The sequence below is a fragment of the Cetorhinus maximus genome, chromosome 10 (assembly GCF_964194155.1).
Source record: "Cetorhinus maximus chromosome 10, sCetMax3.hap1.1, whole genome shotgun sequence".
Lineage (NCBI taxonomy): Eukaryota > Metazoa > Chordata > Chondrichthyes > Lamniformes > Cetorhinidae > Cetorhinus > Cetorhinus maximus.
The window spans coordinates 31,006,021-31,021,522 of NC_135888.1; the positions used below are offsets into that span (position 1 = coordinate 31,006,021).

Here is a 15,502-nt window from a genome sequence, read left to right on the forward strand (position 1 = left end):
GGTCAGATAGCCAGCGGCTGCTTTCTATCAAGGCTCGATATGAACACTGACCAGCAAGTATTCCAGCAAGGAGCCAATGCATTTAGATGAGGGAGGAAGGAAATGGATATTATTGAGGGGGAGAAAAATGAAAGAAAAACTTTAACTGATATGCTGAATCTGGGAGAGTAGTGCCACATGCACCTTCCTGTTCACATGCAGCTCCTCGCCCACATGCAGCTCCTCGCCCACATGCAGCTCCTCGCCCACATGCAGTGCCTAGCTGGTGGATGAGAATTGCACAAAAATGGCTCTTGGATTTCCTGTTTTCTCATGCATCCTGTAGGAAAACCAAAAAAACCCATGGGATTTAGACATCATATTAGAGGAAATTGCGCGTGAGAGTTTGCTTTGCTAGAAGCAATTGGATTTTGAATAACTTTATTTAAAAGTACTTGTTTCATTTTGTTTTTGTGGAAATATTAACTTAACCAGAGTGCCCCCAGAATTAGTTTCAGGGCAAAACATTTCCTTGTATCTGTTAAACTGAATGATACCAGCTTCAGATAAACCAGTGTGCCCTCAATGCCATTACTTAACATCCAGCTGACAAAACCATTGCCTTTGTAAGTGACACCAAATGACAAATCGATCTGGTTCTTTTGGAAGATTCTGTACTTTGTACCATGGAGAGGTTGGATGCCGAGTTGTGCCTATGGTTCTTGGTCTTTGACTTGTCATCCAGGATGGATGCTGAGGGAAGGACTGACAGTTCTTGACGAGCATGGGGCAAGATTAGGGAGTTGGGCCCTGGGTTATCTGTGTGTCAGCTTGGGGGCTGGACCAAGGTGTCACAGACAGGGCCAGCAGTAAGTTGGCCACTGATCCTCTCAGCTCAGCCATGGCCCTAAACATGTGGAAACCTAAAGAATATGAAAGAACACCTCACATTGTTTTGAGGATTAAGAGTGATGAAGCCCAGCAGTTAGTAACCTGAGAGTATAATTATACCAAATCTTCTTAAAATATTGAAACTCTTATTTTTCAATTTGTTACAGGTGAAAGCCCGAAATCTTGGAATGTTGGTTAAAGTAATTCTGGAGTATGCATATGTAATTTAATCAAGTATAATGTTTTTCTGTTTCACTGAAAGGAAAAATCACTTGCCTTAATGTCAAGAATGCTTGTCTCCTAAAGAAAGCTGACATGCACCTGATGTTTGAATCCAGATTTGTTCATGTTATTTGAAATTCCTCACCTCTGGCTTTGATACTTTGACAGGGGTCAAGAGCATCAGATGGTGCGCAAGGGGACCCTGGAGAAAGAGGGGATTCTGTACGTATCAGGAGGTTAATTCTTTCCTTGAGAAATCAAACTTTTTTTTGCTTAATGTTATTTGCACACAAATGCCTTCTGTCTTCACTGTGGAAGACACAAATAACATCTCAAAAATACTTGTAAAGCAAGAGGTGAAAGTGAAGGAGGAGCTGAAAACAATTACAATCAGCAGGAAAGGGTATTGAGAAAATTATTCAATCTAAAGGCTAACAAGCCACCAGGACCTGATGGACTACATCCTAGGGTCATAAAAGAAGTGGCTGAGGAGAGAGTGGATGCACTGGTTTCAGATTTTCCTAAATTTTCTTGATTCTGGAAAGGTTCCATCAGATTGGAAAATAGCAAATGTAACTCTTCTATTCAAGAGAGGAAGGAGACAGAAAGTGGGTAACTACAGACCAGTTAGCCTGATATTTGTCATAGTGAAAATGCTGGAATTTATTAATAAGAAAGTTATAGCAGGGAACTTAGAAAATCTTAATGCAATTAGGCAGAGTCAAAATGGTTTTGAGAAAGAGAAATCATGTTCGGCTAATTTATTAGTGTTCTTTGAGGAAGTAACAAGTAATGTGGATAAAGGGGAACGTGTGGAGGTGGTGTACTTGAATTTTAAAAAGGCTTTTGATAAGGTGCCACAAAGGTTACTACACCAAATAAGAGTTCATGGTGTGAAGGGAAACTTAACATGGATAGAAAGTTGGTTGGCTAACAGGAAGCAGAGTAGAGTAGAGGATCATTTTCAGGATGGCAAGCAGTAACCAGTGGAGTGTCGCAGGGGTCAGTGCTAGGGCCTCAACTGTTTACAATCTATATAAATGACTTGGATGTAGGGACCAAATGTAAGGTTGCTAAATTTGCTGATGACCAAAAGGTAGGCAGAAAAGAAACTTGTAAGGATGACATAAAGATAGTCTTGAAGGGGATTTAGCTAAGTGAAGTGACATGGCAAAAAATTGGCAGATGGAGTGTAATGTGGAAAAATGCAAACTCATCCACTTTGGCAGGAAGAATAGGAAAGCAGTATATTATTTACTTGGAAGAAGATTACAAAACTGTGTGGTACAGAGGGATCTGGGTGTCCTGGTACATTTTTTTTATTCTTTCACGGGATGTGGACATTGCTGGCTAGGCTAGTATTTATTGCCCATCCCTAATTGTTAAGGCCCAATAGCTGTTTGGCAATAAAGACTGAGACCAAGTCTGGCCTCTTCAAACAGAGTTTTACTTTTAGTGCAGAAAACGCTACCAACAAACTTGTCTCAGCTGTTATCCCTTTTATAGAACCAAATGGTACTTCGGTTGTTAAGTAATAATTAGCAATTGAACTCCTTTAACTTTTTCCTTCCCCAACAGATTCCCCTCTTCTTAAAAAGAAAGTAATTCTTAAGTTTAAATAATCACAAAAAAAAAAATCAATATATATTTTCCATTCAATAAATTTACCTTATTCCCTCCTTAAAGAAAAGGAACACACCTATAGATATGTCCACACAAAAGGAGTATTCTTCTTTTGTTTTCTTAAAGGAAAAGATGTCCCTCTTTGAGGATCTTTAATAGCGTCTTGGAGCTCGCTCCTCTTTTGGTGAAGCAGTCAGATAGTTGGTAGCTGCTATCTATCCATTTGATCTTGGCAATTTCCTTATTCTCGAGCATCTATTTTAAGCTTGCAATGTCAATTTGCAATCTCTTCTCGTTGACGCACTTTGTAGAGTGAACATTTTCCCGAAGTGACTTATTATCTATAAGACATTCGATAGGTACCGTTCCTGAATACCCTTGCCCATTTAAAATTTCTGCCAGTATCTTAGATATAAAGAATGCCATATCTACTGCCTAGGGCGAGAGTCTCTGCTGCCAACGTCCTTTTTACAACACTTCGTATCTTTTTAGATTCCCATGCCAAGGGGCAGCATTTGCCTTTATCCCCCATGAGAAATATTATAAGTCATCCTGCATTCGTAAATCCATCACATAGATTTGCATAAGATGCATCACTAAACACAAGCAGTTTCATTTTTCTAAGATCACCCAAAGGTGGGAATTTCAAAACACACTGGGCAGAATCTTCCAGTTGGCATGCCGGGGAGGGCCCAACACGCTGACACGTAAAATGACACATGGTAATGTTAGGCATGCGTCCCTACGTCATTGCGCGCCAGTGTGCCCGCCAAAATGTTAAAGGCCTATTAAGGCCGTTAAGAAACTAATTAAGAATGCTGCCCATCCAACTTTAAGGTTGGCAGGCAGGGGAAAAGCCCAAGCCACCTTTGTGTTTTTCAGGAAACCTCATCCATGAGCGGGATGAGGTTTCCTGAAGCTTTTATAGAATAACTAAATAAATTTTCCCACCTTTACAAACATGTCCCAACTCATGTGACACAGTCACATGAGGGAACATGTCATTTGAATAAATTTTTAATTCGATTCTGTCATGAGTTTATTATGCATTGAGTCTCCCTGAGGCAGCTCCGTGCCTCAGGGCGATTGAAGCGTTCTTTTGTGTGCGTGCGCGAAAGAGCGCAGGCCCCGACTCTCCCTCCTCCCCCCACCCACACAGCTAGCATTGAGCGCTACTGGCCATGCGTTACGCTGGGTGGGTGGGCTTTAATTGGCCCACCTGTGTAAAATGGTGGCGTGGAGCCGACCGTGGGCGGCGATTGGCTCCGCCCCCTGCCCGCTTCCGCCCAGCGTAGGAAAAATCCTGGCCACTGTTCCATTTTTAATTTTGTCAGCGTTTTGTTTGCCTGAATGATTTCTTCACCGTTGGGATCACTCATTTTAGTGCTTAATTCCAAAACGTCAAACCTGATGTCCAGCCTTGTTAGTTTGCCTAGCTGATTGAGTTGCCCAATTAGACTTTTGAGTTCCTCTTTTTCCGTTTCAGAAGTCGCTGTATCTTTCTGGGAGACCCTACCATGACTAATTGTAATGGGATTGATGTTCTCTAAGTAGGATTGCTGATGTAAAAGGACGTGTGATCCGCTCTGCCTGATTTCCAATCCAATGTATTTAAATGCACCAGAAGCCTGACTTCCAATATTAAACTCCATTCTGAGCCCATTAGTGACAACCATTTCAAATTCTCTACTACCACTGCACAAAAAATCATCTACATGCATCATAAAGATGCCTGCATGGCGCCAATGAAAGATTGCCGGGTCTGCTTCCAACTGAAGACAGCCCAACTTTAACAAAACTGACCTCACTGAGAAATACCAAATTCTGGAGGCATCATTTATTTATTTAGCTCTCAGGTAGTCCCTTCTGCATTTGGCGTCTCTTTCGGTGGACGAAGAAAAACCTTCCTTTTAAAGTTGATGTCCCTGCAGCTTTAATATCAATGGAATAACATTCCCAGGCATTTGTAGCTAATAGAGTCAAAAAGATCTTCAGCATAACTTTTCTCGCTGTAGGTAAATCTATTCTTATACCCCGGTCACCAAATTTTTCTTCAAAACCTTACGCCACTAGCCTGGTTTTAGCTTTATATAAGTCCCATCAGGAAGCACCTTTTCTGTGCATATGAGACAGAGCTGGTTGTCCCCTAATCTGGCAGCTCTGTGTACACCCCAAATTCTTTCCAACTATGTAGTTCTTGCTGTTTGGCATGCTTTATTAATTTATCGTCTAATTTGTTTGAAGCTACTAAGATTCCTCTATCACATGGGCTTCTGCTCTTGTAGCATTACCAGCTGTGCCATATTCCTTGACCTTGTTAATCTCTGCCCTCTGTCCTGCCTTCTATCATAGTCTGGAACGTCACTGCTTGACCTCTCCCTCCCATTTATAGACGTTCTTTCAACAGTTCGCGATCTCTTCCTGGAGACAAGTTCACTCCCAGACTCACCATGTTTCTGTGCCTTCTATTTTTGTACTTCATGTTCCCAATCTATTGGCCTAACCTCCTGCTCTTCATCTCATACATTTAACTAGTTTTTATATTTTCCAGTGGCCCTCCATGCTCTACCTACAATTGTCGCATCCCGCCATTGACTGGCCCCTTCTGGCGAGTATGTAACTTTAGTGCCAGCTCTCGGCAGTTGTCCTCTGGGACAAATTGCCTCATCTTGTTCATCCGAATTACTATCTCCATCTTCAGATACCCTGTCAACTTCAGCTACCTGTCCTCAACCATGCAACATAGGGGTATGAGAAGTACTCGGTTCCTCATCCCCTCCTACAACACTTTCTGAACCCGCAAATTTGTAGCCCACGCCGACTAACCTTGATGAGTCTACCCGAATGGTCTGGTTCCCATGTCGTAAAATGCCTGTTTTACCATCTTTACCTGTAATCTTTACCGGGCCTTTCCACTCGCTAAGTCCTTGTCTTTTATAGTGTACCATATCTCCCTGATTGATAATAGTTTCCAATGGTCGCACATTGTGTCTTAGAGAATACCAAATTCTTTCGGAAACTTCAACTTTAAGGAACGCCCTTCTACCCGTGTGTAGTGCATTTAAATTCTCAGAAAAGGTAGAGCTAATCGTAGTTCCCTCCCAAGCTGGGGGATAATCACTCAGGGCTGAAGGAATTTTTGGGTTTCTGCCAAAAACCAATTGATATGGACTGTAGCCCCCAACCATCTGCAGTGAATTTTTGGCATGGACAGTCCATGCTAGAGCTAATGTTAATTTACAGCTTGGTCTGTCTGCCAATATTTTACAAAGCATCTCATCTATCACCGCGTGATTCCTTTCACACACTCTGTTACTAAAGGGGCTTCCTGCTGCTGTATTTTTGACAATCAATATTCATGTTTTCGCACATATCCCAGAACTCGTCGTTAGTAAACCCACCCCGCATTATCAGTGAGGAATTACGCTGATGGTCCCAATCCAGTCCCTATCCACTTCTCCATTACCTGATCCACAATTATTTTCTTTTCTTTACTGTATATGACTGTCGGCTGGCTCAACCTTGTTGCCAAATCTACGAAATGTAAAATAAAAATGTTCTTTTCTTTATCCCACACCTTTATACCATTGCCACAACTTCATTGAAATCTCTCACTAAGGGTAGACTCACTATCAGCTATGACGGTGTCCCTCTGTATTTCTTACATATATCACATCTATCACTTATCTCCTCTATAAGTTTAGCGTACTCTCCATCTCTTAGCAACATTTTTAATCTTAGCGAAGAGGGGTGGGCAAACTGCCGATGCAATTTTAACAATTTGCTTTTTGTCTTCCAAATTCCTATCCCCTGACGCTAATAATTCTTTAACTTCTTTAGTAGAAAAGTTAGGCTTCATTAAAGGAATACAGTAGTGTCCAGATTGTGTAAATTGTAAACCCAAATCCAAAAGCAATGGCCTTGTCATTTTCCATGTCCAGCTTCATTTGAGCTTTATTCATCAATGGTCTGCTCAACAGTAATGGTACTTTGGTAGACGCTACATCCGTGCTGATGAAATGATTGACTCCAGCTATCTTACAGGGAATCACTATCCTTTTTAAAGATTTTAGGGTATTATCATCTCCAAATCTAAAACTGGTTGAACTCTCAAATTCTTTAACCTTATTTCGGTCCTTGTCATTTAAGGAGTCCAGGTAGCATTTTAACCAGTTTATTCCACACACAGTAGACGTGCATCCGCTATCTAGCACCACGTAGTTGAAGGACTCTGCAACCAAGACATTCATCACCGTGCTGAAACTTTTTGTAACTAATACAATGCCCTCTGTTTGGTCAATATCTCCATCTTCTTCTAAGTCTTCGGTTTCCTGTTTAATTTCAAACACCTTATTATATCGTTTAGGACAGTTCATTGCATAATGATATTTTTGAATTGCATCTAAAACGCCGATTGACCGCACCCTGGGTGTTTCTGAGGTTCATTCTTTTGTCGTAATTCCCTAATTCTGTCCTCCTGCCATAATTGTCAAAGGTGTTTCTGTCCTCATTGTTTCTAGTTACAAATCTCCTTCTGTACGGACGCCTGCGTCCTGTTTCTAAACGATCTTGCCGTCCCATTAACATTATATCCTCCATTTTCTGCCTTACCACCAAATGGCTCATTTGCACCATGAATGCTGCTGGAAAGGAATGTTTTCCAAGGAATTTGTTTAGAGCTTCTGACATCTGTTCTAGCAGTTTGTGTCTTTCTGCAAATTTAACTCCTGGCAGAACTAGAAGCCTGTCCATATTTGATACTCTGGCACAGCCTGGTAACTTAAATGCCAGCACTGTTGGGGAATTTCTAGACAGAACTTTTGCAATCTTACATATAGTCTACCGAATTCCGCTATGTAATCTTCTATGGAACTACCCTCCACCTTTCTAAATTTGTCAAAATCTGACGATGCTTCATAAGCACTTAATAAGCCATCCTCCTGGTAGATCTTATCCATAAAATCTAATAATGTTTCAAAAGTGTTATCCATGTTAAAATGCTCAGGCTCCAACTCCGAAAATACTTTGCATCTTATTTTGCTTTTGTGTGGTAACGGAAGTGCCAGGGCCATTCCTTGTTTTTTCTTCGGCAAGGACGTAACCAGTGTCCACATAGTTACTTCATTCTTCCATTGCTCAGAGGGTTCACTCTCAGAAAACATCGGCGGGAAATCATACCCCAAAATTCTACATTTTGATTCAGCCATTCTCCAAAGTTACTCCAAACCATTCTTCTCAAAGTTAACTCCAAATACAGTCTTTTGTCTGAAGAAAGCTTAGCCTAGTTTCCAATCTTTTACTTACAAGCAGCAACAATCCTCTGCTACCACTATTAAGGTCCAATAGCTGTTTGGCAATAAAGACTGAGACCAAGACTGGCTTCTTCAAACAGAGTTTTACTTTTCATGTATAAAACTCTACCAACAAACTTGTCTCACCTGTTATCCCTTTTATACAACCAAATAGGTACATAGGTTGTTAACTAATAATTAGCAATTGAACTCCTTTAACTTTTTCCTTCCCCACCCCTAATTGCCCTTGAGAAGATGGTAGTGAGCTGCCTCCTTGAACTGCTGCAGTCCATGTGGCGTAGGTACACCCACAGTGCTGTTAGGGAGTTCCAGGATTTTGACCCAGTGACAGTGAAGGAACGGTGATATATTTCCAAGTCAGGATGGTGAGTGGCTTGGAGGGGAACTTCCAGATGATGGTGTTCCTATGTGTCTGCTGCCTTTGTCCTTCTAGATGGCAGTGGTCTTGGGTTTGGAAGATGCTGTCGAAGGAGTCTTTTTGAGTTCCTGCAGTGCATCTTGTAGATGGCATAACACTGCTGCTACTGTGCGTCGCTGGTGGAGGGAGTGAATGTTTGTAGATGGGGTACCGATCAAGTGGGCTGTTTTGTCCTGGATGGTGTCAAGCTTCTTAAGTGTTGTTGGCGCTGCACTCACCCAGGCAAATGGAGAGTATTCCATCACACACCTGACTTGTGCCTTGTAGATGGTGGACAGGCTTTGGGGAGTAAGGAGGTGAGTTACTCGCTACAGAATTCCTAGCCTCTGACCTGCTCTTGTAGCCACAGTATTTATATGGCTGGTCCAATTCATTTTCTGGTCAATTGTAACCCCCAGGATGTTGATAGTAAGGGATTCCATGACACTAATGCCATTGAATATCAAGGGGCGACATTCAATGATCATGAATCACAAAAAGTAAATATGCATGGTACAGCAAGTGATTTGGAAGGCAAATGGAATGTTGATGTTTTTTCAAGGTGAATGGGATATGAAAGTAGGGAAGTTTACCTACAATTGTATAGGGCGTTGGTGAAACCACCTCTGGAGCATTGTGTACAGCTTTGGTCTCCTTACTTGAGAAAGGATATAATAGCATTAGAAGTAATTCAGCGAAGGTTCACTTGACTGATTCCTGGGATGAAGGGGTTATCTTATGAAGAAAGGTTAGACAGGTTGGGCCGGTATCCATTTGAGTTTAGTAGGATGAGAGGTGATCTTATTGAAACATAAAATACTGAGGGGAATTGACGGGATGAACGCTGAGAGGTTGTTCCCCTTTGTTAGAAAGACTGAAACTAGGGGACCCAGTTTAAAAATAAGGGGTCTCCCATTTAAGACAGTGGTGAGAATACCTTTTCTCTTAGGGTCATTGGTCTGAGGAATTCGATTCCCCAGAGAGCAGTGGAGACAAAATGATTGAATATTTTTCAGGCTAAGTTAGATAGATCATTGATTGACAAGGGAATCAAATGGTATAGGGGGTAGACAGGAAAGTGGAGTTGAGGCCGCAATCAGATCAGCCATGATCGTATCAAATGGCGGAGCAGGCTTGAGGGGCTGAGTAGCCTACTCCCGCTCCTAATTCGTATGTTTGTAAAACTTATGGGCTGGATTTTGCTCTGAGCAACATACATTTGCACTTGCCCACAGACTTTCTGTGAGGAGTTTGCATGGGAATTTACTGTGAATTAGAGAGCCAAGAAGTGCAGCACCTTCTACAGGGCATCTCTGACCTGTGTGCACAAGGTAAACAACTGTGTATCTCCTTAACTAACCAGATTGAAGAATCGTTACTGAGCAGCACAGAGTCTGAGCCAAGAAGTGTCAGTTAAAATATGGAATTCAGTGTTAACTCAGATACAGAAAGCGCTATAGAGAAGGAAAGAAAGATGGAATTACAAGAGAGAAGATTTTAAAAATTGAAAGAAGAAAGTAATTTACACTTTTATATCTTTAACCTCCAGCAATTAATAAAATCTGAAGGATTGGGACTCCACAATTAAAGAAGTTAATAAACAGCACCAGAACCAGGGGTCACAGTCTGAGGATACGGGGCAGACCATTTAGGACTGAGATGAGGAGAAATTTCTTCACCCAGAGAGTGGTGAGCCTGTGGAATTCGCTACCACAGAAAGTAGTTGAGACCAAAACATTGTATGTTTTCAAGAAGGAGTTAGATATCGTTCCTGGGGCGAAAGGGATCAAAGGATATGGGGAGAAAGCGGTAGCAGGCTATTGAGTTGGATGATCAGCCATGATCATAATAAATGGCGGAGCAGGCTCGAAGGGCCGAATGGCCTACTCCTGCTGCTAATTTCTATGTGACAGAGTCACACGAGGGGATATGTTTTATTAAACTTTTATTCTCTTCATTTTTTTTTTACACAGCGCTTCAATCTCCCTGAGGCAGCTCCGCGCTCGCCCTCCTCCCCCCCGCCTGCGTGAAAGCGCGGTGCAGAGCAATCGCGGGTGGCGGTCGGCTTCCCAACTGCCCCCACCCACCCCGGCCAAGCACCCTCGCCAAGGGCAAAATCCTGTCCTGTGAGTTAACCTTTTAGGTGAAGCCAGAGAAAAAGTGGTCAATGGGTATAATTTGAACTAGCAATAACACAGGCTAGAAATTCACAGTAATGAGGTAGAGCAGATATAGACATATGAAAAATTGGAGATTGATGATTGTTTCAGCTCTGGCACGAAAATTTGGGATATAGTCCCTTTTTATCATTCTAAGGATTATATTTTACACTAAAGAGTGGATTGCATGAGATGAACTGAGACAGTCACATTAGTATATTTTAAAATAATATGTAGTAAAGGTCTCACATTGCAAGAAGTATGAATGTCAGGTGGCACCCAACTAGAACCACTGGGAAGAATTTTCAGGTCGGGGACACTTAAAATGACACGTGGTGACATCGGGCGGGCGTCATTTAGATTTTCATTCGTTGGCTGCGCACCCGCTGAACTGCCAAAGGCCTATTAAGACCATTAAGAAGGTAATTAAAGTCATTAAGAATGCTGCCTGTCCAACCTTAAGGCTGGCGGGCAGGCAAAGAGCCCAGGCATCCTTCACATTTTTCATGAAACCTCATCCATGGGCGGGATGAGATTTCATGAAGGGTTTATGAATTAAAATAAAATTTCTTTTAAAAATTCATTGACATGTCCTAGCTCATGTGACACTATCACATGAGGGGGCATGTCTTAAAATATTTTCTTTTCTTTATTTAAATATTTAAACCTTAACCTAATTTCCCTGAGGCACAGAGGTGCCCAATTGGGGCCGCGGATCGGGTTCGCGCCTGCCCCCCCTCCCCGACTGAGTTTTAGAATTTGCATGTTGGAACCTGAGAGGAAAGAAAGTTTAAACTGACACGGCAATATTAGTTAATACAGAAACATGCAGCATTTCAAATAATTTACTTTGCATATTTAGCCAAGAAAGGAAACAATTGAATAATCTGATTTATGAACTATGAATTTTATTATTTTAGGGGCCACCTGGACTACCTGGTAAAAGAGGATTCTCGGGTCCAAGAGGGCCAACTGGAATTCCTGGAATCCCTGGGCATAAGGGACAGCTTGGACTACCCGGACCTGAAGTGAGTACCTCAGGGAACTTGAACATGGACAAAGATTGAAATCCTTTATTTTTCTTCTTTTTTATTTTGCAGGCATTAGAATCTGTGTAACTTTCACTTTTTATTTTCATATTGTAAAGAGCATTCTTCATTCTGCTTACAGCTTCACTGATTTGAAATCAGGAATGATTGTGCTACTCTCCGACTCTAATTTTTTCTGAAGGCCTCAAAACTTTGGAACTGTTTGCCTCATTAAGCTTCCCTTTATCCTCCAATGAGTAGACATTTAAAACCCAAACATACTGACATCTATCCATTACTTAATCACGTAATTTCTCTTATTCATTGCAACATGTGTCCTGTACTACGAGTTGGGCCTTCAATCGAGTTTCTCAATGAAAGATGGACAAACTCAGATGGGTCAAATCGTCTACTTCATCCATAATTATCTTGTGAAGAAAAACCTTTTTATACTTAACATGATTGACTATTAACTTAAAAGTTTTTTTTCCCTGTTTAGGCAAATGTATATGTTATAGTTGTTATGCCGTCTCCTCATTAAGAACAAATCAAATCTCAAATGTTATATTTTATTTTGCAACAAAGTCATTGTACTATATAGTTCGGAAGCACACACAGTGAGTGGATGGTGAAATGAATTCTACAAAATGGTATTTTCTGCTCCAGTAAACCTTCAGTAATTCAGAATTTTTACATAATATCTTTTACAGAACTGCAAAAATGTTCCAATTCTCTCTTGTCAATGCTTTTGCAAAGGTTAATACATGTGTAGTGTAGTACAGCTGTAGTACTTAATTTCTGTGTTGGCACATTCCTCCTCCTTCAGGTACCATGCCCTAGGAGGGCATTGGTGACCATGGACTTCCATTGGATTGGTCCATAATTATACTTGGCAAAGTAATGCCATGGTTTGCTGTTGCCTTCTGCAATATGGCTGACCAGGAAACTCTTCTGCTCTTACTGCCTGCCACCAGGTGTATTGGAGGGATTTATAAGCTGAGAATCAGCCTGTTTGACCACATTAAGAACACACCTTCTGTGGCCATCAAGTCCTGAAGGAAGATTTGAACCTAGAGCTTCTAGCCCAGCGGTAGGGGCAGTGCTAATGTGCCACAGTAACCCCCTTGTGGTGTTGCGTTTTGTAAAGTTAAAGAATTAGAATAGAAGTTTCTGGCTACTTATACATTTGATTTCACACAACCAAACTTCCATTTATGCAGATAACTTTTAGATTTAAAAACAGAGAAGTTCAATTCTGGTGAAAAATTGGGTAACCACTTTCAGAAATTTAATCTCAAAATGTGTGAGTGAAGATGGAAGGTTAAATCAATCCAGTTCAGTTGGACAAATTTTAGCTCAAACAGATGTCAATTATGATCAGTAGCTTACTGTTTTTTATTTAATTGTGATACAATTTAAAAAATTTTCAGTGTAATGTTCTGACATACTATATGCTTGGGGAGAATGTTTTGAAAATGCCTTCATGGGATGTGGGTGTATACTGGCAAGGTCAGCATTTGTTGCCCATTTCTAATTGCCCATGAACTGAGTGGCTTGCCACACCATCCCAGAGGGCAGTTAAGAGTCAACCACACTGCTGTGGGTCTGGAGTCACGTGTAAGCCAGTGCAGGTAAGGAGAGCAGATTTCCTTCACTAAAAGGCATCAGTGAACCAGATGGGTTTTTACAACAATTGACAGTGGTTTCATGGTCAACATAACTGAAACAAGCTTTTCTAATTCAGATTTATTAACTGCATTTGAATTCCATTAGCTGTCATGGGGAGATCTGAACCTGTGTTTCCAGAACATCAGCCTGCATCTCTGGGTTACTAGCACAGCGATATTACCATTACGCCACCATCTCTCCACATGTAAAGATACATTAGCCTCGGAGGGAAGGCAGCATAGATTCACCAGAATGCTACCTGAACTCCAAGGGATAAATTACGAGGATGGATTAGACAAACTAGGGTTGCATTCCCTGGAATTTAGAAGGTTAAGGGGTGATTTGATGGAAACATCCTAGATATTAAGGGGAATGGATGGGGTGGATAGAAATTAACTATTTATCCTGGCAAGTCTAGAATAAGAGGGTATAATCTAAAAATTAGATGCAGACCTTTCAGGACTGAAATTAGGAAACACTTCTGTATGCAAAGGGTGATGGAAGTTTAGAACTCTCTTATGAAAATGGTAATTTTAAAATTGAGAATTTCCTTTGTTAACCAAAAGTCTCAAGGGATATGGGGCAAAGGTGGGTTAGGTCACAGATCAACTGTGATCTCATTGAATGGTAGAACTGGTTTGAGCGCTCATGTTCCGATCTTCCTAAACCCAACTGTTCATAATGTCACATTCAATTTATTTCCCAATTCTTGCTGCTCAGAAATTTAGGCCCTAACTTTTTTCCCCGAGTCAGGTACACAGAGTAGGAAATTTTTCGACTCCGCAAACCCTATTTAGGAGAAACTGACCCTATCTGCGGATTTTCATTTTGGGGTGGGTGGGGTGGGGGGGGTGGATGCTAACTGGTTTAGGCCTGTCGAGCCCAGAAACAGTGCAGAAGCAGTCACAGGCTGTTGAGTACAGAGGTGGGCTGTTTAAAAGGCCTGCTTCGGTGCTCCGAGACTTCATCACAATTGTAATAATAACAGTACAACAAAAAACAGCCTCTAGCTCTCACCCCTCATATCCCCCCCACCCCCACCCCCACGCACTCCCCATTGCCCATCCAAGCCAACTCATGGCTGCCACCCCGCCCCTGCCGGTCTTTCATACCCTCCATGTCAAACTATTCCCCCCCGCCCACCTGCATGGTTCCTCATACCCTCCATGCCAAGCCATGCTCCCCTACTCACCCACAGAGCCCTTATAGCCTCTATGCAACTTAGTGTCAACTCATGCCAACCTATGCCCAACCCCTCCACCTTCCATGCCAACTCACCCAGTATCCACCCTGGGCAGAGCTCAGAAGCCATGCTGAGGTGAAATAAATTAAATTTGTAATTAACTATTACAGACATTGCTATATTAAGTAACCCACTCTCATTGATAAAAGCCCATTCAATACATTTAAATCCCTTCAAGTATTTAATCCCTGATAAAAACAAAGTTTTGTATTCATAGCCCTACATCAAAGACTGCTAATCTCTTTGTGACTATTTGGACCTGTCAATAAAACTGTGAAATTACAGGCTCCCACTGTGATAGTCAAGCTGAGATTGTATAACAAGAGTACTCAGGCTTATGTCAACAAACATCTATTGAAATTCCAAGCACCATTTTTTTTCAACTGCAGGCTGTTTTATTTTCAATATTTAAAAGGCAGGGGATTTAAATGACTTGACAGCTTGACAGTTCCACAGACCTTATCCACTTTTTACACACATTCATGCCTCCTCTTAACAATTCCAAAAGTGCACCTGACTGCTCCAAAAGGGGTACCGGACCTCTCAAAAAGGGGTACCTGACCTCTCCAAAAAAGTATCTGACCTCTCTTAAAAACTTCGGTAGGCTTAGACCTTTCAATCAAATTTGTAAATCTCACAGGTTGTGTTTCAGAAACCTAGGTGACTAAAATTGAATTTTTAAATGTGCCACTGCCTCCATGAACTGCAAATGTGTGAAATACGTCCCATCCCTCTTCCTCTCCTACCGGTGAAAATGGCAAATGCTGGACACTAGGGCGGAACTTCTGAATTTCGGGCTCCGACGCCCTTTTGGCTAAGGCACGGAGCCCTTCCACCTTTGTGAAAAATTGGGCCTTGGATCAGAAGAGAGAGTAGGTCCCCCGTTGGTAGACTCCTTTTAGAAAAAGAAGAAGTGTTATTGGCAACCTAAAACTGGTTCTGGGGGAAAAATTGAATTTAGAAGGATTTACCCCAAAATG

The 15,502-nt window shown here is 41.6% G+C and overlaps 1 protein-coding gene across 1 annotated transcript in view; it reads left to right on the forward strand.

The window, feature by feature from the left end:
- LOC144685615 (uncharacterized) overlaps window positions 1–15,502 on the forward strand; it is a 449,474-nt gene that overhangs the window by 310,825 nt on the left and 123,147 nt on the right. The window contains exons 24-25 of the mRNA XM_078550317.1: window positions 1,261–1,314; window positions 11,504–11,611. Coding sequence (XP_078406443.1) covers window positions 1,261–1,314; window positions 11,504–11,611 — 162 coding nt within the window. The remainder of the gene's footprint in view (window positions 1–1,260; window positions 1,315–11,503; window positions 11,612–15,502) is intronic.